We start from the raw sequence: 25,477 nt of genomic DNA, 5'->3' as shown, positions 1-25,477 counted from the left end.
TTCTCAAATTGATTCTTGTTTTTGGTAGGCGGTAGTTATCAGGAAATGTCTTATTGTCAGTAATACGTTTGACGTTTTTGGTCATATTGTTCTCAGTAATATGACAACAGTCTGATTCGTATTAGTTTTATTTAAAACATAAAAAAACAAATTAGTAATACTTATTATTTTGATCATAAAAATAGCGCACACTTTAACATACAAATTCTCTTATATGTTATTGCTTTTGCTAAAACAGGTTTTACTGGATATAATAATCTTATTAATAACTAATTGTGAAAATTAAAAAAAAATTATTATAACGCATACAATTTGTAAATTTTATAATATGCTGTTATTGCTAGCGGCACATTTAATTTTTAATGACGTTTAAATAGTTAATAATAATATTTATTTTACAAAAAAAATTGTTTTGGCGATTTTTAAGAGAAATTAAAAGTGTTATTTAAATTTGTATTTATTTTTTTACAATGATGATTATAAAAAGTTTATTTAAAAAAAAAACTAAATGATTTTTGCTTACTAGAAAATAATTCCACAAACTATCAACTCCATTTTCTAAAGTAAAATATAATAAGGCAAAAAATGTTTGTTAGGTTTTAATAAGAAAAAAAGAAGATACTACAGGTGAAACGCTTAGTAAAAAAGTTTAACGGGAAACATAAATATGAAATAGAAATAAAAGACGAATAACCGGTTTAATTTTACTTTTCTTTAAAATGCTTTAAAGTGGACTTTAGACTAGCGTTGTAAAAAACATAAATTTTACAAAGTGTATGTATATATAACAATGCACATAACCTTATTGTCTAAAAACACGGATACTTAAGTCAACAAAATATTACACATTATCAAAAGTTGAATACAGTGAAAAACATAAAAAATATTGGTTTAAAAAGTAAAAAATGAATAAAATGGTTAATAAATCGATTAAATAAAAAATATAAAAAAAAATTTAATTATGCTAGTTTAAACTCAGCAAAAATAGGGCGGTGATCAGATATCCAATCTGTCTCGTTTAAAGTTCGACTTGAAACCAAAGTTAACCCACGATAAAAAATATGGTCAACTACTGCAAAGCGATTAAGCAAAGTTTTAGGTTTTGGAGCTGCCCGCTCTGGTTGTAAAGCGCTTTTAAATCCAAAATTAGGGTCGTAGAATACGTCCAATTCAGACTCATACGGATTGAGATTAAAATCTCCCATTACAATCACAGGCGTTGATACAGGAAGTGCTTTTATTTTCTCCACAACAGAGTTCATTTGAAGACGCGACAAGTTGGATAAAGGTGGTTTCGTCCAATTCTTAAACACAGCGTGAAGGTTGATAACATACAGCGTGGAATTGTATATTGGCTGTTCCGAGACTACTTGAGGTAACTTGTAATTAGATAAGTTTAAAACAGCGTTTATTACCGAATAATGAGGAACATTTACTGACGTGTCTGTTGGTAAAATGTCAGAATGATAAGCTAATACGCTAAGGTCGGTCAATAGCCCAACCCCAAGTGAAGACTTTAAAGGTCTAACTCCGGATAATAACGAATAAGAGTTGGGTAAATATGATTGAAGATATGCAAGGGTGTCTTTCCCGCCCCAATATAGAGGCAGTGGGTCTGATTCTTGCAGACCGATGACATTAGGTTGAATTGCTTGTATTATAGGCGCTAAACATCCTAGGTTATCCTTGCCCCAAAAATCATGACCAAGAAGAATATTCCACGATAATACCTTGATAGTTGTTTTATTTTGATAATCCATGTTTTGAATGGCTTCAATAGCCTTTGCATGTTGATAAGCGCATTCCTTAACGTGATAACTTGGCCCTAAACCGAGTCCAGTTCCTAGAATTAAAGCAAGAATAAGTAATTGTAAAGCCTTATTTCTGTACAACGACCATTTTTGTTCGATGCTGTCGCTGCAAGAAGATGGCACAACCTGATCTTTGTTTACACACTCTAGAGCATCAGTGTTTAGAATCTCGATGAAATAAAGAATTGAAGAAAATATTACAGCAAGTAATATGTTTGCGATTTCGATGCCGAAAATTAACTTCATGTTTGCAAAAAACAGGAACGTGAAATTTGGATTTATAAATAAAACTGTTGCAATATGGAGCAGAAAAAACACAAACACTCCAATCAAGCTTATAATTCCAGGAAGCGCTGACATACATTTACCTTTGCTTAAAGTTACTGTCGTTGAGTTAGTTACTATCTCGACAGATTTGCATGTAAGTTTGAGCATATACGGCAGCAAAAATGAAAGAAAATTTGCACCAATAAATTTAGCCGAATCACTGCTTTCTTGAAATAAAACAATCGATGATGCCACCAGAACAATAAAAATTGCCAGCAGTGTACAATAATAACGAAGCATCGCTTTTTTAGGTTTCTGTCAAAAAAATATTTATGATTAACATGTTTGTATTTTAAGCCATAAAATATAATAGACTGGCCCTTATATTTAAACCTTTATACGTTAAAGTTTATTAAAAATAAAAATAAAAAAAATAAGTTAAAAATATGGTTGCATATAAAATGTAGCTTTACCTTTGTATATGTTAAAACAATTCTATTTAAAGGATCGAATATACTAAAGATAACTCCTAAAGCAAATCCAATCAAAATAATAACCCCATGAGATAAAGGCATTTTTCCACTCCAGCGACAAAGCACGAAAGGAGAACTGAATATCCATAAAGCCAGCATAATAATAGAACCACTACCCAGTCCTGATGTGACGACACATATCCAAATCAGCACGATTTTTGAAGAATTTACAGTTTTTGGCCCTGATTTGGGATCTGCTTTAACGAGGATTCGAGTCAAAGTGCTCATTTCATTAGGAGGTTGTTGTTCGGAAAAATTACAAGCTTCTTCATCACTTGTCACAGATTTCATGTTATCCGAGTGCGAACTTGGGCTATCTATTACAGTATTACTAGTCTCGTTCATAACATCACTGGCCACTGTGGATCCTGTTGATTTTCGGGATGTGGCACCATCATCTACTAAGCAATATTCACAATCGACTAGGGCTTGTAACGCTGCATATACAGTAACAGTGATCATTAAGGCAAAAGCGGCCAAATTCACCTCATAAAATAAGTTGATCGAAATAGTAACCCATCGAACTGACATGAAAGCAAGTAAAGCTAATAAAATTTCGATTTTTAAGTTATTTTGTTTTTTAGGATTTGAATATTGCTCTGGTATTATTGTACTCGGATTTTTTTTGTAAAGACATGGAAAAAATATTTCGCATGTCTTCATATAACAACGAAAAATCTTAGAAAAGATATCGTCTTTTTGATTTACATGTAAAACCCACAGTATGACAAACGGAAATAAGCTGACCGAAAAAGCCAACAGTATTGTTCTGGCTGGTGCTTGTGTGGCCAACGCTGGCAATGTGGCGCAATATAAAAGCAACGGTGATGTAATAGTGAGTAAAAACTTCGGCACAAAATGCAGTCTAATGTCTCTAACCCTTTTAACAAACAACGGTAAAGTTGGAAGCACTAGACATAGAAGCAATACAACAGTTGCCCAGAGACAAAACCCTATGTTGGTTGGATCAGTAAAATGCCACATGTTTGCCTCAACAAATGCTGCTAATGCACTCCAGTTTGATAACAGGACTAACACTCGGCCGAGTGTCTCTAAAAACAAAGCCAGAGCGTTCTTTTCCATTGCCATCTTTTGTGCAACAAATTTATAAATTTACAGACCACCACATTCTATCCTAAACCTTTAAAAATTACCTGTCAAAAAATAGAATAAGTAATTTTAAACTTTATTTTTAGGCTTACTGCTAAAAAAATGTAATTTTCTCTTTGTATACCAAGTAATATTGGGACCAGTTTCCAAATTTTGCGGTAGCAAACTGTAATCTTTACTTGGAACTCGGTTCATTGGCCCGATTTCTTAGCTAGTATTATAGGTTTGCCACAACCACGAAGCGTAAAATCGTAACTGCACAATTTTGCGTAATCTGGTAACACAATTTTTTAGTCTTTGTTAGAAAGCAAATTGGAAATTTATTACTGTGTAATTTAAGAGTGTAAATAAGTCGATAAAAAGGGTTATTTTGTATGCCATCTTTTGTCGACTCTTTCGCCTGGAGCAAAATACCGCCAATTCTTTCTTTTAGGTCGTAAAATGTCAGGAAAGATAATAATTTAAAAACCGCAGAATTTTTTAAATTGCAAAAGTACAATATGTAAACACACAACAAAAAATAGTAAAATTATTTCGTCTTACGTTTGACTAGTTTTTTTTACGATTAAAGCTTAAAAAAAACGAAACTACTTCTTTAAGTAATTTTCAAAATATCTTTTCATTCTGATACTTATACACAACTCTAGAATCTTAAGTGCGCTCTTTTATAGTTAATTTAGCATAAGTGCGGAAGCTAGTTAAGTTTTGAGCAATAAATTATTTGAAGATAACAAGTCTGTCATTCTATTGAACCATATTATGAAATATAAGATCCGACATCTGACATATACAATAATCTCTGTCCTGTTGGTAACTGGCCCTCGAAAACGTTTCTGTCACTCACCGATTATAAAACGACAAAAAAGTTTATCAATTAAACTTGAATTGTTTGATAACTTCCGTTTTTGGTCAACAAACTTGAAAGTAAATTTCAATTCAGCAAAATAATTTTTCGATTTCTTTAAATAATGTGCATTTCTTTGATAAAATCGCATCGAAATCTGTTTTGAGAAATTTCCACAATTTCAGTTGTTTTTAAGACAAATCACCGGCCCTATCTAATAATTTTATCTATTGCTTTCCTGTATGAAAATTATAAGACTAGTTTGCGGCTATTGGCGCTGGCTTGATTTTTTCATTTTTTGCTACATTGCGAAATGCTGTATTATGACGAAACATATGCGATGCGATTATTAAGTTATTTGTACTTAACGTAAACCATTTATTATACTCGGATTTAGATTATCAGATAACATTTTTTTTCGCATGGTTACAATGCACTGTAAGCCCCAAAGGTATAAACTAAACCGGATTAGTTATTAAACTGATTGAATGATATGACACTTGAGCCGATTTATAGGTCACTTTAAATTTAAACTATGTTGTTTTAGCTGATTTAATCAGTACGCTCTACAGTTTATCTCAGGTCGAGTTATGTAAGTGAATAACTTATAGCGTTAACTAGAATTATAGCAAAACGCTCTAATGGCTGTAACCGCACGCCTTACACAATAATATACAAGTATCATACACGAAAAATAACGCTACATTACATTGCCTCACATTTTTTAAGCCCTAAGTTTAAAATGAAATCTGTATATTTAAAGTGCACTCAAATGTAAAGTACTTGGTTGAAAGTAAGTATTGTTATAAAGCCTTGCACGAATAGAGTATTATTTGAATGTTTAAGTTTGCTTGCATAACTATGGGAAGCAACAAGCTATAATTCCATTGAACCCATTACCTTAAACTTTACAAACTAGTTATTTTTTGGGTACTTTTCTAACTTCATACATAAAATCAAGTTTAGATATAACTTGCACTAAAATTGCTTTGATTAAGTTATTAGGATGTGTATTGTCAGTCGACACTAAATAATATTTGATTTGTTATACTAACGAGCCATTATATTTCAATTTCATGGTTGCAAAAGCGAAATCATAATACATCAACCAGAATGACTTAAGTTTCCTGGAAATTCATAGACGCGTGGCCTCCACGATCTGGTTGGAATTTCCTTTCGTGCATTGCAAATTAAAACCTATTTCATAACCATAAAAAATTGTTTTTCTCAAAATTTACAAAAGAAAAAACAACATGTTTAATTTTACAAACACCGGACGCTGCCACATAAAGGCATGGTATAAATGTACCAAAAGCGGAACTAAACAAACATTTTTAAATTTGGTACAAACGTTGAAATACTTTTATTTCGAAGGTTTTGTTATACATGTAAGATTACGGTACGATTTTTCAAGTTTGGAGTCTAAATACCTAAGTCACAAAAATAATTAATCAAGTTAAATAACTTCCTTAGTTTTTAGCGCACGAGGACAAAATAGCCTCGCAACCTTATCCGTTATAGTCTGGCAATTATTTCTTTCAACGGAAAATTTGAAGTACTGTACACGAGCCTAAAACCACAAATCGTATGCTGGGCAAACCTTTTTGCAACTACAAAAAACACATGTTACTTTATAGCCATATATTTAAAAAATCTTAAGTAAGATCGTTATAGATTTACACTAATAAACGATACATTTTAATTAAATTTTACATATTAAGTAGATACTGAGATAATCTTGGCAGCTATAATGTGAAAACTAGGAAACCAATACACAAAATCTTCCGAATTGTCATGAAATAATTTAAATTAAAATTTATTACACCCTACAGCAATCCGTTATAAACCAGAAATTTCACGTTTTGTCGTAAAACTAATAGCTCGAAACTAATAACTATTGATTGCAATGTACATAACGTAAACTGTCTAGCCAGCTATTTGCAATAGAACATTTTTCTACATATTTACAATGCCATTACAAATCAGCGCGTTTGAGATTTTTATTTTAAACAAATGCGTTTATTACCTAAGGGCTAGTCGTGTAAATGGTACTTGTCTTCCTACTAAGAATAGTAAATACGTAGTAACTGGATCGAAACTGTCCAGATATAAATAATCCTTTATTAAATAAACAAAAGTAAAGCTCCTGAATTAAACCAGCATTTTCAAAGCTATGCTATAATTTAAAAAGTAACATTTTTATACGTCTAGAAAAAGGCCGAACAAAATGCAAATTAGAGAATTAGTTGGCGCAAGCAATAGACTATACGTTAGAATTACCTTTTTTTCAAAGCATTGCGGTCTACCTATGGTATGCCTAAATTCATATTTTTAAAAATATTATGACTACTAGATGCATTTGCCTCAACAGGTTTTATATTGTTTAGGGTAACCAACAAGTTAAAAAAAAGGAATTAGCCACCCAAGTCATTCAAAATAAAACACAAAACTACTGTTCATTATACTACACAATAGGCTAAAAGTGCTGATTTAAACATTTTAGACCTTGTGCATTTCAAGTGGGTAGATTTATGCTTGCCCGTAAAACTGAAGCAATAGTAGGGTATCAAATTACATTTGGTGTTTTTCAAAAAACATCAAAGATAGTTTTTTGGTAAATTTTAATTGATGACATGTTTTTAGGTCGTTATCCAAAATCAAACACTTTTTGTTTTGTTTTTCATTTTAGACAAATAGCCAGTACTATACAGACAATAACAACAAAAGCGATCTGACGATGACAAATTTGAAGCTTTTTTATCAATTCCTAGTTGTTTTTATTTTTAACGCTACGGGCGATTAATTTGCAAAAATTTGGTAATATATGTAAATATTTTTAAACAAAAGTTTAATGCTATCGATAATAAATAGAATACAAAATTTAACCGTATTTTTTTGTTTAATTTAATATTATGCGAAGCATTGCGTTTCAAGTAAAAAAAAATTTAAACAATTAATTTAATTATTACATAAAACTTATCGCAAATAAAATAAATTTAGGCTCTGAAAAATAAAAAGAGTTCAATAAATAATTTGTTGACAGTTATTATAGAAGAATAAGCATAATATATTAAAAGAGAAATAAAAAAGGTCAATTGTTTACAATTTAACATAGTTAAAGAAAAATAAAACAAATATTACTATAACTATAGAAACCTCAATCTTTGCTAAATTTTGTTGAGTTTTTGTCTAATTTTTTAAATTTCAAGTGCTGAATTTTTACAACTAAATTAACTTAATTTAATAACGGACATATAAATAATAACTTACGAAAAGATTCGGTAAACTTTTGAAATTCGGAAGTTGCAGAGTAGAAAAAACAAAACTACGCCTCATTACCTTTTAACTTTTTGAAAAGCCTTTGTTATATTTAAAAAACAGAGAAGAATTTTAGATTAGAATCTGACAATTCGGTTTACAAATTGAAACTAGGTTTAAACTACAACAATTTCAATAATTTATAATATAGGACATTATACTTTTGTTTATCCAAAATGCCAGCTCCAAAAGATAGTTAATTTAGCTTTTCTTATTATATTAGTTATGCGAAAAAACCAACCATAAGTAAAGTGTTGCAATTTGTTATTTACGTTTGTTTAAAAAAAGTTCTAAAAGTTTTTGTATAGTTGTATTAAATGTATAAATACTGACAAAATAAAAGGTTTTTGATCATTTTTTTAAGTCTATCTTCGACAATGTTATCAAATCACCATTTCGTCGTGCAAAACCTTCTTTTTGACATAGCGTAACACCACCAGTCTTAAAACTTTGGAATATCTACTTTCACCCTCAAACAAAGTTGCTGTTCCTGATAGGTCGTTTAAACCCAACGTTTTTCTTCGAAGCTGCAAATATTAATGTTTAAGTTTTTTTTACATTTATTTATCTTCGATGAGAAAAGGTCAACTTCACATTCTAAACATGGTTGTAGCATTAGTTACCCTATGGCAGTCAGGATGTTATTAAATATATTTAATTATGAGCTGCTGATTAAGTGTTAGTGTTCTGACTATAACAATATGCTGCCAGTTTAATGTCTAAATTCAATATTTTTAACATATTCCTGTTGTAAATTTGTAGAACTCGGTGACAAAGGCTAAGAAAGAAAAAAAATTATGACATAACATAGCTATAAACAATTTCAAGTAAAATAAATTTTTTTTTAAGAATCTTAGTTATCAATATTTGTGATACTTCATACAAAAATTTCGCTTAACAAACAAAAACTTCCAAAACTGAGACCCTAAAAAGACTTATTTACAAAACTGCCCCTTATTTTAATTTTATTCTCATTTAAAATAACATGTTTTGTAAAAATTAAAATTAAATTGTTACACTTTAATTTTAACCGTTATAGTAAGAAGCTTTACCTTTAATCTATTTCCCAACACTTGACTGTTAATACCATTTTCATTTCTGGATCGATCGCATTTCTTACACATTTTAAGAACATGATGTTTAATAATCCCACAACATTTTTTAATTGTTCTCCATCGAGGAATTAAATTCATTGGCGGAGGACGATCAATTTCATTGCGGATGAATTTCAACCAAAGTTGTGTTCTGTTATGATAAAAAAAACAATGTTACATTTTAATATTCAGCCCCGATATAATTAGCGATTATTAAATAGCGATTGTGTTTACTTAAAATTTTTTTACTACATATGACAAATTATTAATTAGGCGAAAATTTTACCTATGAAATTTCCATTCTCTTTCAGAGTCGTCATGAGTTTTCTGGAAACTATTACTCATCATTGCAATGAGCATATTAACCAACACTATTATAGCTCCGAAATGATACAAACCTATAATCACAACACCTGCCTAAAAACACAAAAAAAATAAAATTTCAAGAGAAAGAATTTTTTTTACTATTTTTAGTTTTTTAGTAGTAAAGGTTTGAGATAATAATTTTTTTTAAACTTTTAAAACATGAAATAAATTTATTAAAAAAATAAATATATGTTTTTTAGAATTTGCAATTTGAAAACAGGCAGCAAATTAATAGACGAATAAAGCATGCAATGTTAATAACAAACAAAACCGATTTTTAAAATGAAAAAAGTTAAAAAATTAAAAAATGTTAAAATTAAACACCTATCATTAAATTAAAACGAAAGCATAAGTAAATTTCAAAATTTTTCAAAATTTTGCCCATTCTTCATGCATTTTCATGCAACCATGTTAAAGGCATTAAATAAAAAAGCAAAATAGTCATTTCAACAAACCATTTAAAAATGGAATTAAATGTAAATAAAAACAAAACAGACAAATAAATGTCCTTAATATTTTAAAGAAGAGAATGTAAAAGTCGTCGTAATTGTTATATCCATGGCATAAAATTGTAATTGTAAAGAAGTTGTAAATGAATTTGTGCTATCTGTGAACGAAGACGTGAAAGTAAATAATGTAGAATTTATTGGTACGTTTCGAACTTAAAACCGTTCGGCTCTAATTCGATGCTTACCAGTTAAATTGTAATATAAAACATTATGTCCATATTTCCTTAAGGGAATAGGTTTCTGATATTTTATAGGTAGGGTAAGGATGTGATATTGGAAGATGTTTAAGTTATTCGTAAACACCGGGCTCAAGGGCAAATAGTGTGGCATTGGTGCGGCTCTAACTCAAACCTTTCGGCTCGTAGTCCGACGCCATGACCGATATACTACACTACCGGATCTTTAGCAGTTATATAAAACACCAAGTGCACAAACAAATATTGTAACGCCACCTAACACCAATTTAAACCGACTATTGATTCGACTCTTAAATCCCTTGCACAGTTAAACTGATACCACTCCAAAGGATTACCGTATCCAAACAACGACCAAAACATTTCTAGTAAGGTCGGGAGGAATTTTGTAACCGATTGGGATAGTGGATTATTACCTGGAAATTTAAATTATTAAAAGTGTTTTGCCTATAGTTATCTTAGATAATTACAAAACGTGTGTACACACAATAACTACAGGCGAAAAAGTATCATCAGCACAGATTATTTTGTTAGAATAACATAAGGATATGTAATATAAAACTTAAGTATTTGTAAGCAAATATAGCATTTATCATAGTTATTTGTGTTTAATGAAATATTAATTTGTATACAAGTTTAAGAAACCATGCCATATTTTAGTCGTAAAGAAATAAAAAGAATGACAATTTGTTTTCTATTAGTTAATAAGGCCGCAAAACGAAATGATTATCAAAGGAGATTATACAAAAAAGATGCTTTGCAGATTTGGTTTAAACTAACCGCTTCTTGCAACGATTTGGACTCCCTACAGTTATCAATATGAGACCACGTTTGTGGTGAACCATACCCAAATAGGGTCCAAAATAAACCAAATGACGCACCAGCAAACGTGGTCATTTGCAGAGACTTCATGTCAGTTTCTGTAATAAGATGGGTTTGGAAAAAAATTTTTTTTACCAAAAATGTAAAATATTGAACGGAATGTTATGTTATATTGTTGCACTAAAAACTTTTGCAAATAAACAATGGATTCGTTTTTAAAAGGGACTTTTTTTTAAAACCATATTTAAATTTAGTTAGGTAAGTTACTAGTTTAAATAAAACCACTCGAAATCTATAAAAAAATTAAGTGCTATAATGTAACTAGGGTTATTTTTCAAATCAAAATCTATTTAAAATAACATAGACCGTGGACGTTGTAATCATATCGTATGGACAGTTTGAAAAATTTAAAGCGTCCTCGTGTTTCCAATATCCAAAAACAGTCCAAAAAAGCGCCTCCAGTGACGTAAATATATTTGTAAGCTTAAGGGAGACGTCAGTAAATTCTGAATAAGATTTAAAGTACTTGTGGGAAATATTTAAAATTAAAAAGCAAACTCTTTGCTAAAACTAAATTAAAATTAAAATCTGTCATTACCAGATATTAATTTAATGTAGCTGATAATCTAAAAAACAAACGTTTTTTAGATTTAATAAAAATTGAAAATGCCAAATGATGTAAATATTAAACAACTATAGCTTATGGAAAAAGCAATCGGATCAAACTTTAATCAAACTTTATAAAAAATTACTTAACAACTGACGTGACAACACTACTATTTAAAAATAAATTAAAAATCAAAAAATCCCATACCAGGATACTCAAAATAATGTAAGGTTCAATTATTTATCTAAAATATAAAATAATGTCCAAGACATGAAAAAAAAAAAAAAATATATGAATGAACACATTCACATTAAAATAAATGATGCCATGACAAACACACCGCTTTGGCACCAAAGTGGTCGTCCGGACAGTTATCAACCTCAGTCCAAATACCTGGTTCCCCATACCCAAATAAAGACCAAAAAAGAATATAGCCTATTGTAAATATGCTGGTCCCCGTGACTAAAATTGAATTTAAATTATCTTTTCTTGTAATGTTTATTTGCGCCATGGTGAACGTTTAACTAATTTAATTTAAACAAATATTCAAACAATTAAAATTTTTAGTTTTAAAGATAGCGAAGAAACTGGTAAAGGCTAGAGCGGATAACATTTTCTGTAAATTATAAACAATTCTTTCTCGTGGATAAAAAAACGCTTAATCAATATCAAAAGCCCATATTTTTTTAATTTTTATTTACAGTTATTATGCAATAAAATAATTTTATTAAATCAATAAATCATTTGTACTTTACGACCCCAGCAAATTCTCCCTCATCCTTTACAGTCTCAAGTTTTTTCGAGGACCGTAAAGTACAGCTGACCCCAAGTTTATACACTTTCTTTTTTGTTTATTTTGAAAAAATTGTTTGAATATATTTGTATTTAATTTAAAACTATGTAAAATATTTAAAAAAACAAACTTACTTTTACAAGAAACACAGGCTGGCAAAGCATCTGAGCCATTCGGAGTTGGAATCCAAAGTTGAACTAATGGTAAACTCTATTAAAATAAAAAATTGACAAATTTACTTAACCTAACTTATTTATAAATATTTATTTATTTTGTGAAAAAGGATAACTTTTGACTTTAACATAGATTAACATTTGTTACCCCGACCCAGTCTCAAATAGTTTTGGCAGTTTAGGATATTATAAATTATAAATTCCGATAACTAAGGTGGTAATTGGGTATTGACTCAGCAGGGGTTTAAATCGTTTATAGCACCTTACTCAAGTGCGCTACAGCATATGAGAGCAGTGGAGGTCGAACTTATTTAGTAAAGCCAAATGTACTGACCACTACACCACGCTGTCGGTTTGTTAATTGACTAATTCAGTTATAATAAACACTCAGTACTTATGCATATAAGTAATATTATTTTGAATAGGATTACACTGACTTTCTTAAAAAATTCAACTTACTGTATTGCATTGTGATGTGTCGTTACATGAACAGTGCTTGTCGAATCCATAGGGTGTATATAACTCAGTAATCCCACTTCCAAAAGCCAGGAACACAATTCCAAAGATGACGGAAAATCTGAACGCATCATGCAGCATAAGGTTAAGTGAAACCTAAAAAAGAGGATAAAAATAAGTTTGTTTCAGTATTTAGATTTACTAAAGAAAAAGAATCTGTAAGTCACAATTTTCTGAAAAATGGGCCGAACAAAAGCGAAAACCGAATATAACAAAAACAACAGTGTAGTTAAGCGGTCAAGCTATCAAACTATACGAGGCCAAAGGTCCCTGGTTCGAGCCGCACCAATGCCACACTGTTCGCCCTTGAACCGGCGTTCACAGATAGGTTGAACACGTAACTGCACAACCTTTCTCAATAAAAACACAAAACCTATCACCGTAAGAGGAAATGGATAAAAAAATGTGTAGTTATTAAAATATTGAAATAAAAAAAATAATTAGCTATATAAATAGAGTTAGAGTTAGGGTTAGGGTAAATATAGCCTTAGATTAAAATTCAAAAAACCGGCAAGGTAAGGAGAAAATGTAATCCTAAATTGTCAGCTTTTACATAACGTTAAAAAGAATTCAAAAAATGCTTTAATTTTAACAACTTTTGCCTTTTTTCAATGCAATATGCTAATAAATAAAACGCATGGTTGTAGATAGGTAAAAACTCATTAATAGTGCACAAGGGTTGTTCGAAAGCAGCTTCCTGTTTAATACAACTGTTCAAGGCATTGGGCTTGTAGTAAAAACCACTAAGCCGTGAAAGCAAATATTGTGACGTAATATCACGTGGTCGGCCGATCGCTTGCGTAGAAACAGCTTTTCGCTTTGGTTTAAAAGAGAGCATACCAACCGACTGGTTGTATAAATTAAAGTATCAGGGGACAGAATAGTAAAGGTTAGAGCGTAGAAACTTAAAGATTAGGGCTAGGACCAAAAAGTTTGTTATTTCTATGTATTTTTAAAACAAAATTCAATATTCAGCTTTTAAATATCATATACTATTATACCGATAACAATTTTAGTAATAATTTCAAACAAATTTTAATTGTCTTTTTAGGAAAGTTTGTAGTGATTTTACATAGAATCAATTTCAAAAAAGAAACAACAAAATGAACCATTCGTCAACTTTGGTAAAAATCCAAAATTTGTATCAAGAAATGATATACGATCAAGCAGGTAAGAAATTTTAAATACGTTGCAGATTTCTGTAAAGCGTGAGTCACTAGCCATAATTCAGCTACTATACATTTTCAAGTTGGCGTAATACACAAACAACTATTATATAGCCAAGTCATTCTATGAATTGTTCTATTGCAAAGTTCGAAGCGCTAACGCCTTACCGGAAATAACCATTTAATCTATTGTGAATACAGTCGGGCGCTCGCTGTGTTTAATTTTTAACATATAATTATTAATTAACAAATGAATAGTGATAGTTCCAATATTTATGGATGTTTTTTTCTTTTCGTGTTACGTTGCGGGGTTTTTAAAACAACCGGCCAACTAAGTAAAAAAATACAGCCTGTAGGGCGAGCCTTTACCCTTTATAACTTATCACACCAAAATTACGCAGAACAATTATATTTATAATAAAAATGTGTTGTAGGTTTAACAGATTGCGTAATCATTTTTTTACCCTGCGTTTTATTATTTGCAACCCTTGAAATTAAAATGTCTACTACCCTAGTTATTTTTGACCTTTTTTATTACCGTTTTTAATGTGCTTGCCACCTTGTTTAAATCTATTTGCTAACAAATCACAATTTCATGTAGTTAATAATTAATTGTGTCGAAACAAAGTTGTCCTTCGAACTAACCTGCGGTCACAGGACTTAAAGTAATGAATTTTTTATCATTCAAAATGTTTAACAATCCTGATAATTTTTACCAAAGCTTAAAATATAAATTATATCGTTTAAGTCACATAATATGTACTGTTTTGCATTTAAAATCGTAATTTATATGTTATTTAGATGAACGGACAAAAGATTTCTTGCTAAGCAGTAGCCCATGGAATCCTATTATGATTGTGATTGTGTATTTATTTTTCTGTACACATTGCAAAGAATTTACTGCGAAGTTACCTACATACAAACTTAAACCGATCCTTATACTTTACAACCTTATTATGGTCGCTTTATCTGCGTACATGACTTACGAGGTAATTATATACAGTCGATCGTCGCTAAAGAGTTTGTAAAAGTGACTGTTTTTTGGGCGTTAAAAGACTAAAAAACAACCAAAGTATAAAGTATACTTTAGAAATAAAAAAAATCACATTTTTAGTTCATATCAAAGTTTTTAAAATTACAAATTATTTTTTTTCAGTTTGTTGTTTCTGATTATTATGAATATAACAGTTTTACATGCCAGCCCGTGAACTATGGAAGGTCTCCATTAGCTATGAGGGTAAGCAAAGTTCATTTATCATAAAATAACGTTGCCAACAAACGGTTAAAGTTCAAAATGCAATCTGATAATCAAAGTTAACCTTTGGTTAGCTTAAAAAGTTGTCCTTCATTTATATTAGTATGTTGATTTATAGATAAGTGAATAAACAAAATAACTCCACAAAACAAGGTTAAATATTTTGTAAGCTTACAATTCAAACAGCAACGTCCTACTAAGTAACTTTTAATCATTTAAATATTTATTTAACATAATATCTGTGGCCTTGGCAACTGATAGCGTTTAATTTCAATAAATTAAAATGTTATGGTTTGATTTAAACTTTAATTAAAAGTGCAACTGGCATTATTTTTTAGACACAACGACATATTTTTATTTGTTTTAAATGTGTTGGGTAAATTACTTAAAGTCAACATACTTTAATGATATGTTTACCTTTTATTAGATGCTAAATGTGTGTTGGCTCTACTACTTTTCAAAATACATTGAGCTTATAGAGACATTTATGTTCGCCCTACGCAAAAAATATAACCAAATATCTTTCTTGCATGTGTATCACCATTCAAGTATGATATTTCTTTGGCTGTGTGCTGTAAAATATGCAGGCGGTGGCCAATGTAAGTAATAGAAAATAGGTAATATAACTTAGGTAGAAATGTGGTCTTACTAAAAAGTATTAAGCAATGTGTTATGTTTAACTATAACATATTTGTTAAAGCGTAATACTAGTGTTGAAGAATGATTATATTATTGCTTAGATAGCGTGGTGTAGTGGTCAAAACACTTCCTACACTATTCCCACTGCTCTCTCATGCTGTAGCGCCTTTGAGTAAGGCTCTAAACGGTATTAACCCCTGGTGAGCCAGCACTTAATCAGCAGCTTATTTATCGGGCATTTATATATTATAATATCCAAGCTTACCAACGGTAACTCGAGACTGAGTTGGAGTAACAAATGTTACTCTATGTTTAGGTCGTGAAGTCGACCTTTCTTAAACGAGAACCTATACTTACACTAAATAAAAAACAAAAAATATATTGATTAATCGTGATTGTAATTCTCTTCGCAGCTGCTATTTTTGGAGGGATTAACTCGTTTGTTCATACAGTCATGTACACTTATTATGGTTTATCTGCTGTCGGGCCTCACATGCAAAAATATTTGTGGTGGAAAAAATACATTACAATTTTGCAATTGGTAAGTTTGGCTTTTTATTTATTTACCTAATCACTATGCCAGCACGAGGCACTGAATTAACCCTTTTTTTATATAAAATATGAAGATTTTTTAAGGCAGATTCAATTTTGATTACCAAAATTAGGTTCTTTATTTGAAAATGTACTACAATATAATATTTCTATGTTTTAAAATTTAAAAAAAAATACAAAAAAAATTATTTTATTTATTAATTTAAAATTATTTTTGATTTTTTAGAGTCAGTTTGTTATACTGTTCTTTTTTTGCGTGAACAACGTTATGTATGGTTGTGATTATCCCTTGTGGCTTCTTCTATTTAACGTCGGTTACGCTCTTAGCTTGCTAGGGTTGTTTTTAAATTTTTATATTCGTACTTATATTTTCAAAATGAAGAAAAGCGCAACATCGACAAAACAAAATGGGATTAAACAAGAATAAGCGGTAATTTTTTTTTTTGCTAACACTAAAATAAGAAAAAAACAAAATCTGTCAAAATAGGAAAAATGCAAAAAATTTGAACCTTTTTCCCAGATATTCCCTTTCTCTTATATATCAGTATTTTTTTAATTTGCTTGTCCTAAGCTAAATCAACTATGCTTTAAGAATTAACATAATATTATGTTTTATGTGCAGGTTTTTACAAATTTTGTAAATTAATTATATTAGTTTTAAAGACAAAAACATAGTTAAAATAGAAAAAATTAATTGAGTAAAAATCTAATTTTTTTGTGTTAACCTTTTTTATCTAATCTTATTTTTTTAGTCAAATAAAAACAAAAACTACCTATTTTTTATAATAGCTGTGTTAATTATTTTTTAATTTTTTTTTGTGTTTTATTATTTTTAATTGTGTTTAATAATATATTTGGTACTTTAGGAAAATTGCCTTTACTTTTTTTTAATTTACAATTTTAATCCTTGTTCCTTATAATATGCTTTTATATGCAACGGAAGCTTTTCTGTGCTGCAATGTTTATTGATATGCATCTTAATAAATACGTTTAATTAATTGGGACGTCGTTAAGCGTTATTGGGACGTCGTTAAGCCATTTGTAAACGCTCGGGCTTACGGACGAATAGTGTGGCATAAGTGCGACTCTAACTCAAAACCTTTTAGCTTGTTTACTCCCATGCCTGTTACCAGAGTATGGCCGGTTTACCACACTGCTGGCGCGATATAAATAAGATTAACACTGACATCTAGTGGCTGACATTTTGGCAAACAATCATAAAATACAGAAAATAAAATAACCTATTTTCCATTTTAACTATAATTTTCGATGCTTGCAAGTCACGCGACATGTGACTTATGCTTATATGCTGGTATATTAGTTACTCCAACCCAGTCTCGAGTTGCCTTTGCCAGTTTGGAATATTATTAATTATAATTGCCCCATAATTAAACTGCTGATTGAGCATTGGCTCAGCAGGAATTCATACCGTTTATAGCCTTACTCAAGGGCGCTATAGCGTGAGCGTAGTGAGGATTAAACCCACCACCAAGTGTGATGAAGCAAGTGTTCTTGAACTTCTTGCCACTACATCACACTGCCGACTAAATTTTATATATTTTGCAAAACAACAAAACTTAATACCTGCAATGGTCCAAATGTACGTTCTGCCCTTAATAACTCCATTATTCTCATGTGTATAAGAATGTAAGAGATCGCAATACATATATCGGAAAGTGGCAGTGGATCAAACATGTCTTCGTGCCAGTAATGAGAACTACTTCGTGTGTGTCCTGTAATATTTATAGGTTTAAAAATGTGTTGTTTATAACACAGATTATATAAAGACTTGTGTTTAAGGAATTACCGCACAAAGCGAAAACTCAAAAAATTAAAAAAAGTATTTAAGTGTTTACTAAAAGTTTTTACTCATGCAATTATTTAAAAAGTAAGGTTATTTAGTTAATATATTTTAAAATATTTGAACAGATTTGAACACCTAACGGCAGCGTGGTGTGGCGGTTATAACACTTGCTACACCACACATGAGGTCGTGGGTTCAATCCCCACTGAGCTCATGCTGTACTGCCCTTAAGTAAGACGCCATAAACGATGCGATCTCCTGCTGAGCCATATTCCAAACTGCTAAAGGCAACTCGAGACTGGGTCGAAGTTACTAATGTTACTCTATGTTTAGGTTGCGCATTCGACCTTTCCACGTCGAGGATAAAGATATATACAAAAAAATATGATCCCAAACTGCCAAAGACAACTCAGGACTGGGTCGGGGTGTTAGTTGTTACTCCAAAGTGTATTAATTATCAAGTTTTAAACAACTATAATAACCTTTGTTTTGAATGATGTGGGCCAGTCTTAAAACCATAAACATTGTATAGAGGGCAATTGTGAACATATCGTTCCAATTCCAGATATCTGATAAATATTCTTTTAATCCCTGAAAATTAAATATTGTATATTATTTGTTACAATGTCGCTTTTTAAGCTAATCAAAGTTGAAAAAGTTAATATAAATGTTGCGTGTTTGTCATTAATATTACAATTTTATTAACTTTTATATCATGCCATCCAAGTAGAATTACAGATTAAACATAAACATACAACTTAAAAGTTAAATCTTATTCAGTTTAAATAACCAATCAAAATTATATTATACAGCATTATTTTTAAATGCAGATCATAATAAAAAGAACCAACACTTTACAAATAGATGGGAAACTTACAAGAAAGCACACTGAATAAGGGCAATTATAATCTATAATATCCCAAACTGCCACAGGCAACTCGAGACTGGGTCGGAGTAACTGATGTTACTCTATGTTTAAGTCGCGCATTCGACCTTTCCACATCGAGGATAAAGATATAGCCTATACAAAAAAAAAGTTATATTACCATACAAAAAAATTATAAAACTAATATGATAAAATAACTTTTTGATTTGAAAAAACATTTTAAAAGCAAACTTGAACCATTTATCACCTGTCTAAAAATTTCTCGCATTTCTTGAAAGAATTTCCCAAGTATCCAAAAGTAGGCGATGCATAATAACGGGGAAATACCCTGTAACAAAAATTTAAAGGTTATTAAAAAAACTAAAAAAATATGTAAATAAAATAAGTTAAAATTTTTGGTACATATTAAACAGAGAAGTTAAAGAAGCTGGCTATAAACAAAGCGAGTTTTTTTATTTTTTAAGCAAAGGGCTTATGAAAGTTGTATTTAAAAATTACTTAACTTGTTTTTCATTTTAATTTGTTTTAAGAATTAAATTTTAAGAAATGATTTCAAACAATCGTTACAACAAAATTTAATTTTTAAAATTGCCTTTTAAAATTAAACCCGTCAGGAAACCTGACAAAGGATTTATTATTATCTATTTAATAAAAAAATATGATTAACTGGAATAAAATAATTTCTAATTTTCACGAAACTCAGGCAGTATTATCTTTTTAACAAAAGCACCTGGTGGCATTCCGACATCTATTTTAATAACATCATAATATAAGTAAAAAAAACGGTCATGGCGTCGGACTACGAGCCGAAAGGTTTCGGGTTCGAGCCGCACCAACTTCACACTATTCGCCCTTGATCCCGGCGTTTACGGATAGCTGAAAACACGTCATAACAGCACACCCTTCCCCAATAAAAAATATAAAAACTATCACCTTAAGGTGATATGGAAAAAAATAAAAAATAAGTAAAAAAAGGTAAAGAAGATATAAACAACAGTCGGTACATTATTTTAATTAAATCTGAAAAAATACGCTTTGAATTGAACAATGTATTAATAAAACAAACATGTTTATTTCCATTTTACATAAAAGTGTTTTCTTACCCAATTTAGATCAATGAAGACATTATATTGCATTAATATCGTATTTGTAAGAAGTAAGAAAATAAATACAACTTCAGACACAACCCAACACCAAAACTTAACCGTTGGGTTGAACATAAGACCTCCTAATGAACTTTTAGGAGCGATTAGAAATGCAAGGCTTAGAATAGGAAATGCGAAACCGAGCAAAATCTGAAAAAAAGACAAAAAAGGTAACTCAACTTTTTAAAGCACTGATAAGATCTTTTGGACACATACAACAGTTTTTAAAAACATGCTCAAACTTTCAAATGTAACAGTTATTAATTTTTATAAGTATCTTCAGTAAAAAAACAAACCTGAACTAAATTTGCTTTAATTCCTTTTAATCTGCGAAACATGCTTCCCTTTTGAATGTAAATCAGTGCCAATTGAGAATTGTCTGACGTCACAAAATCTTTCATTTCATATTTTAAAGCCTAAACGACAAATTATCAGTTGCTAAGGCAAATAAATACAGATAGTCGGCCCGTTAGATTGATATGGGTTGCTTCCATGCTGTAGCGCTCTAGCCTTTGAGTATAGCGCTCTATGAACGGTGCGAACTACTGTTAAGCTAAACAATCGGCAGGTTAATTTTTGGGCAATTATAATCAAATATATTTCAAACTGTCAAAGTCAACTAGTCGGAGTAACAAATGTTACTCTTATGTTTAGGCCGTGCCAAATTCGTCCTTTTCACATCAAGAATAAATACAAAAAAATATTAAAAATAAAATTGTACAAATAAAAAAAAATTTACTTTTATTTCTAGCAAATATTTTTGTTTGTTGCACGTTTTTGTTTAAAATCACAAAAAAGTTGTTTAGTTTTTCGTACACATTTTAATGAGTAAAGTCATGATTGTGGTTGTAATCGAGCTAATCAGTTTTTTAAACTATTTTTGCGGCTGGGGTTACGGATTTAGCGGTTTCTCGTGCTTGGTAATTTGTTTGAAGAGGATCGTATGTTGAATCAAATTTTAAACCCGAAAAAATTTTCACGAATGTTTATGGTAAATAAAAAAAAAACGTTTACCAAAACGTAAAATGGTAATTCCGTTTGTTCTTGTTATGTTATATGCCTGAGAAATCAAGCAAAAATAACGGTATTTTTTTGCGGATCAAAGCTATTCATCAAATTACTAAACAGAGAAGCGCTTTTGGCAAATACTCGTTTTAAATTAATCTACTTATCATAACACAACAGGCTTTATATATATTTATTCTTTATTTCTAAACTTGGTTTAAAAATTAGTAATAATTTTTTATGGGTTTTTGTGTCACTATGGGAAATTCAATAAAATTTAATTTCAATAAGGACCAAACATTTATTTTGGTTCTGGTGTCGGACTGCGAGCCGAAAGGTTTCGGTTCGAGCCGCACCAGTGCCACACCATTCGCCCTTGAGCCCGGCGTTTACGGATAGCTTAAACACATCACAAAATTAAACCACCATATAATAATCAAAAGAGTTAGTCGACTAGTGATACAATATAAAATAATTTACCTTTTCAATTGGCTTGAGATAAAATTTGATTTGTTGTCGACTTTCGATTCCTACACCATCTGTTGTTATTTCATTATTTAAAACATCACTATTCGGATTTCTTTCGTCATCTAAATCATATCTCATTAAATCTGCCAGCTCATTTGCAGATCGAACTTCCTTAAGACATTAGAAAAATCAAAGTCAGCAAATGACTTGCAAAAAATTGTTTTTTACACAAGCACTTCACACAAAAAAATCAGTAACACACACCTTTACATAAGAACATATCTAAAACATACAGTATCGACATAGGTGGACAAAGTTAACCAAAAAAGTAACTTTGTTAATTGGTAATACGTTACACAATACATTAACTTCGTTAATGTTGATTGGGTAAATTAAACGGAATGTAACTAAAGTTATGAATAACCGTTAAAATTTAAATAAAACAAACAAAATAAACAAATTTACATTTACAAAACCAATAGTTTATAATAAGTTGCTACTTAACTAAACGAAGGTAAGTTTAAAAGAAGTTTCTGAACCGGCTTTACGGCGAGACGACGACAGCCCAATGATGGTTACACCAGTTAAAAAATTACAACGTTTAAAACCCAGTAAACGGTCATATTAAACTTATATATCCTTACACTACCATGATTTAAAAATTAAATAAACTGACCTATATCAACGTAAGCACATTCTAATAAAAGTTAACAGGTCTGATAATGTTTTTTAGAGTTAAGTTTCTACAAAAAAATTTAACTTTGTTAATTACCGATTAATTGGTGTTCACCTTTTGAGTATTTTACAGCCTTATACAGTAGTTAAGAGAAGGATAGTATTATTAACCTTGACTTACCTGCAAAAGTTGAAGAGCAAAAGTCTCGCATCTTTCAGCCATCTGGAGATATGCTTCGTCGACTTCACGCTCACGCTTGGCCAGTTCTTGAAGCTCGCCAAATAAATCCATAGACGAGTTGAGAGGATCCCATGACATTCCCTTTTCACTAAATTGTTTAACAAACAAAAATCAATATCATTGAAATGTAATTTCACCAGAATTATAGGGCAAACTTTATTAATGGACGAAAAACCTAAATAAAAACATGTCAAACTGGAAGGATGTATATGTAAGCAGTTACACTTACTAAGGCCTAAAACCCTGTCTGTACAGACCACTCACTGTTAGACCAACTAAAATTCAGTTCGCCTACTGGTTAAGTGCTGAATTAGCAAATATCAGTTAATAATACATCAACAAAAAGAACAAAAAATCACTAGTAATTAAGAGCGTTTCACTTTAAACAACGCTACACATTCAAACACTACAGTCAGAAGTCTGATAACAAATGCAACGATCAAGCTAATCAAAATGTCACGTGACCTAGACTAATCACACCGACCGGTCAAAACACGAAACTTGTTCTTGAAATCGCGTAAGGCATACCACGCTACACGCGTTATCAGGCAATTAAATAAACGTTATAAAAATGAAAAAATTCTAGGGATGCCAAAAAAAATTTGAATTTTAAGTAACAGAAACTTAATCTTAAAAATTATAATAAAGAATTTTTACAAAAATATAAAAATATTTTTTAATAGAAGTTAATTTTCGTATTTATACAATTCATATACTTACTTATACATAAGAAGCATGAAAGCCGGACTTGCACGGGCCCTGTAGTGCAGCAACCTTTCCATTACGGCATCCCATGAATAAGGGTCAAAACCCTCGTCTAAAAGAAGCTCATTATCGCTAAAGGTTAGTCGGTGGGAGTACCTTAATCGAAATTATACATAAAGTAAAATTAGATATAAAAAACAGATCTATAAAAAAAAGACAAATTTTGTTCTTATATTTTATGAATTTAGGTCATCAATAAATTAAATTAACATGAAAAAGGCATGTGCTATTTTAAAAAATAAGTCAGGTTTTAATAAACAGTATTTTTACCGGTACAAAATAGACAAAATTTTGTAGTTGTTTTTATGAGCAGCTAACATAAAGGGCGTAAGGCCAGGTTCAAATGGTGACGTAGTACCAGGCAGAACTTGAAGTGAGGTTTGCGGATCTTTCTCGAGTAGTAACTCGATAGCTTCAATAAATTCGCACTGCACTGCGTAGAATAATGCATCTCCCAATACAATACCCTCTAAAAATTAACCAACATTTAAGTAAAAAAAACCTTAAATCGTATTTAAAGTAGGATCTGTTACACTTTACAGTCCTCGAGTACGAAAAAACCGTGAAGCACAAGTAGTTTAATAAGTACAAGAGAGAATTACACAGATCTGTGAAATACGAGAGAGATTTAGATAGGACTATAAAGTACGAGAGTTATCCCGAGAACCGTAAAGTACAAGTGATCCAAAAAAACTTACGAACGTCATCGCCGACCAAAAATTTGATAACATCAACATGGTGATTTAATGTGGCCAAACTTAAAGCTGTGCGGTCCAAAGAATCCACGCAATTAACGTTTAAAGGATACAGATAATAAGTTTGTTCTTCAAACAACTGTTTTAATCCTTCCATATCCCCTTCCGCAGAAAAATGAAGTAGATTAAGCTCATGTTCGTTGAGAGCACCTAACCACAAAAAAAACAAGTTTCAATTTAAAAATATAAGATTTAATATTAAATAATTAAGGCAATATTGCTTAAACGAAACACTTTTTAACTATATATATGGCTAAATAAAAATTCAAATTTTCAAAAAATTAAATTTTTGGTCTCACTAAAAGGTAAACATTTTACCATCGTCGTCTATCATCCTAGGTACAATCATTAATCTACGAGTGTCTACCGATCTTCCACTTATTCCAATCCCCGTAGTTTGATTAGACCGTTCCGATCTGTACAAGTAAAACGCTATTATTCTCTGAATCGCTCTATTTGAAGTGTAATATAAAATGCTAAATAAAGTCGGGGTTGTAAAATTTTTTTGCTAAATAAAGTCGGGGTTGTAAAAAACCCGTAGTTTATTAAAAAAACCTATTGAGTTACAAACTAAATGCCTCGACAAAAATGTACGAACATTTATTTCACTGCTATCAAACCATTAAAATTAAGTTAAATTAATTTTTGGAATTAAAAAAATCTATCTATATAGACTTCACATAATTTTGCTAACCCTAAAATATATACGATTTCATTGCTTAAAATATGTTATATACATACTGAGTATACATATGCCTTTAAAATATCGTAACATAGTCAGCAAACTTAAGATGACACGTTTAATTATTATATATTTACAACCTTAAAAACGGCTTTTGATCGAATTAACTTAATTTAAAAATATTTGTTAAGTACATTTCTAAGTTAATATAACACTTCAGCCTACTTGTATAAGAAAATCATAATATATACCTAGAACTAGAAGACCTTCCAAGTATAGCTTCTTTCATTATGTTTTAATGTAAAGAAATATACAAATCCAAGCTCCTTAGACTCGTCAAGATCAGAATTCGTTATTCGTTAACATTTTTTTACAAAAAAAGTATTACCGTTTAACGCATCACAGCTTATTTCTCGAATGCCAAAATATTGAAGTTCGAGCGCTTTTCATGCATGCCTGATCAACAGGCTATGCCCCTTAGC

The 25,477-nt window shown here is 30.5% G+C and overlaps 3 protein-coding genes across 7 annotated transcripts; 1 reads left to right on the top strand and 2 right to left on the bottom strand.

The window, feature by feature from the left end:
* Positions 1-394: 394 nt before the first annotated feature.
* Positions 395-3,993, bottom strand: LOC145742064 (uncharacterized). Of its 2 annotated transcripts, XM_082559811.1 has the most exons (3): positions 2,552-3,993; positions 2,180-2,393; positions 395-1,843 (listed from the first exon to the last, which is right to left on the bottom strand). In XM_082559811.1, exons 1-3 carry the CDS (start codon positions 3,698-3,700, stop codon positions 960-962), a joined length of 2,247 nt encoding a protein of 748 aa, XP_082415937.1. In that variant the 5' UTR covers positions 3,701-3,993; the 3' UTR covers positions 395-959. The 2 variants fall into 2 exon arrangements, with proteins under 2 accessions (XP_082415937.1, XP_082415936.1); XM_082559810.1 differs by having other exon boundaries at positions 395-2,393.
* Positions 3,994-7,474: 3,481 nt separating this feature from the next.
* Positions 7,475-25,399, bottom strand: LOC145742924 (short transient receptor potential channel 5-like). Of its 4 annotated transcripts, none has more exons than XM_082560768.1 (18): positions 25,247-25,399; positions 24,632-24,729; positions 24,257-24,463; positions 23,829-24,027; positions 23,514-23,654; positions 22,734-22,881; positions 21,890-22,048; positions 20,701-20,820; positions 20,363-20,554; positions 19,507-19,587; positions 18,856-18,964; positions 18,154-18,302; positions 12,901-13,053; positions 12,403-12,478; positions 11,235-11,374; positions 9,264-9,394; positions 8,936-9,128; positions 7,475-8,410 (listed from the first exon to the last, which is right to left on the bottom strand). In XM_082560768.1, exons 1-18 carry the CDS (start codon positions 25,282-25,284, stop codon positions 8,267-8,269), a joined length of 2,478 nt encoding a protein of 825 aa, XP_082416894.1. In that variant the 5' UTR covers positions 25,285-25,399; the 3' UTR covers positions 7,475-8,266. The 4 variants fall into 4 exon arrangements, with proteins under 4 accessions (XP_082416894.1, XP_082416896.1, XP_082416895.1 ...); XM_082560770.1 differs by lacking the exon at positions 11,235-11,374 and adding an exon at positions 11,816-11,937 and having other exon boundaries at positions 7,476-8,410; XM_082560769.1 differs by lacking the exon at positions 11,235-11,374 and adding an exon at positions 10,326-10,462 and having other exon boundaries at positions 7,476-8,410.
* LOC145742926 (very long chain fatty acid elongase 7-like) lies at positions 14,007-17,186 on the top strand. The gene is made up of 6 exons (XM_082560772.1): positions 14,007-14,127; positions 14,925-15,112; positions 15,280-15,360; positions 15,806-15,977; positions 16,431-16,558; positions 16,796-17,186. Exons 1-6 carry the CDS (start codon positions 14,061-14,063, stop codon positions 16,994-16,996), a joined length of 837 nt encoding a protein of 278 aa, XP_082416898.1. The 5' UTR covers positions 14,007-14,060; the 3' UTR covers positions 16,997-17,186.
* Positions 25,400-25,477: the final 78 nt, after the last annotated feature.

The sequence above is a fragment of the Corella eumyota genome, chromosome 2, assembly GCF_963082875.1.
Source record: "Corella eumyota chromosome 2, kaCorEumy4.1, whole genome shotgun sequence".
NCBI lineage: Eukaryota > Metazoa > Chordata > Ascidiacea > Phlebobranchia > Corellidae > Corella > Corella eumyota.
The sequence above is the reverse complement of the archived record's forward strand: the minus strand, read 5'-3'. Positions and strand labels throughout refer to the sequence as shown.

Excerpts from the sequence above, each read along its gene's own strand:
- LOC145742064 (XM_082559810.1), bottom strand. The coding sequence starts at position 3,700 with ATGGCAATGGAAAAGAACGCTCTGGCTTTGTTTTTAGAGACACTCGGC. Across the intron at positions 2,394-2,551 it reads TTGTTTTAACATATACAAAG|AAACCTAAAAAAGCGATGCT; the intron begins GTAAAGCTACAT and ends TTTTTTTGACAG.
- LOC145742926 (XM_082560772.1), top strand. The coding sequence starts at position 14,061 with ATGAACCATTCGTCAACTTTGGTAAAAATCCAAAATTTGTATCAAGAA. Across the intron at positions 15,361-15,805 it reads GGTCTCCATTAGCTATGAGG|ATGCTAAATGTGTGTTGGCT; the intron begins GTAAGCAAAGTT and ends ACCTTTTATTAG. Across the intron at positions 16,559-16,795 it reads ACATTACAATTTTGCAATTG|AGTCAGTTTGTTATACTGTT; the intron begins GTAAGTTTGGCT and ends TTGATTTTTTAG.
- LOC145742924 (XM_082560768.1), bottom strand. The coding sequence starts at position 25,284 with ATGAAAGAAGCTATACTTGGAAGGTCTTCTAGTTCTAG. Across the intron at positions 23,655-23,828 it reads ATTTTGTCTATTTTGTACCG|GTACTCCCACCGACTAACCT; the intron begins GTAAAAATACTG and ends ATTTCGATTAAG. Across the intron at positions 11,375-12,402 it reads AGCCTGTGTTTCTTGTAAAA|AATTTACTGACGTCTCCCTT; the intron begins GTAAGTTTGTTT and ends AATCTTATTCAG.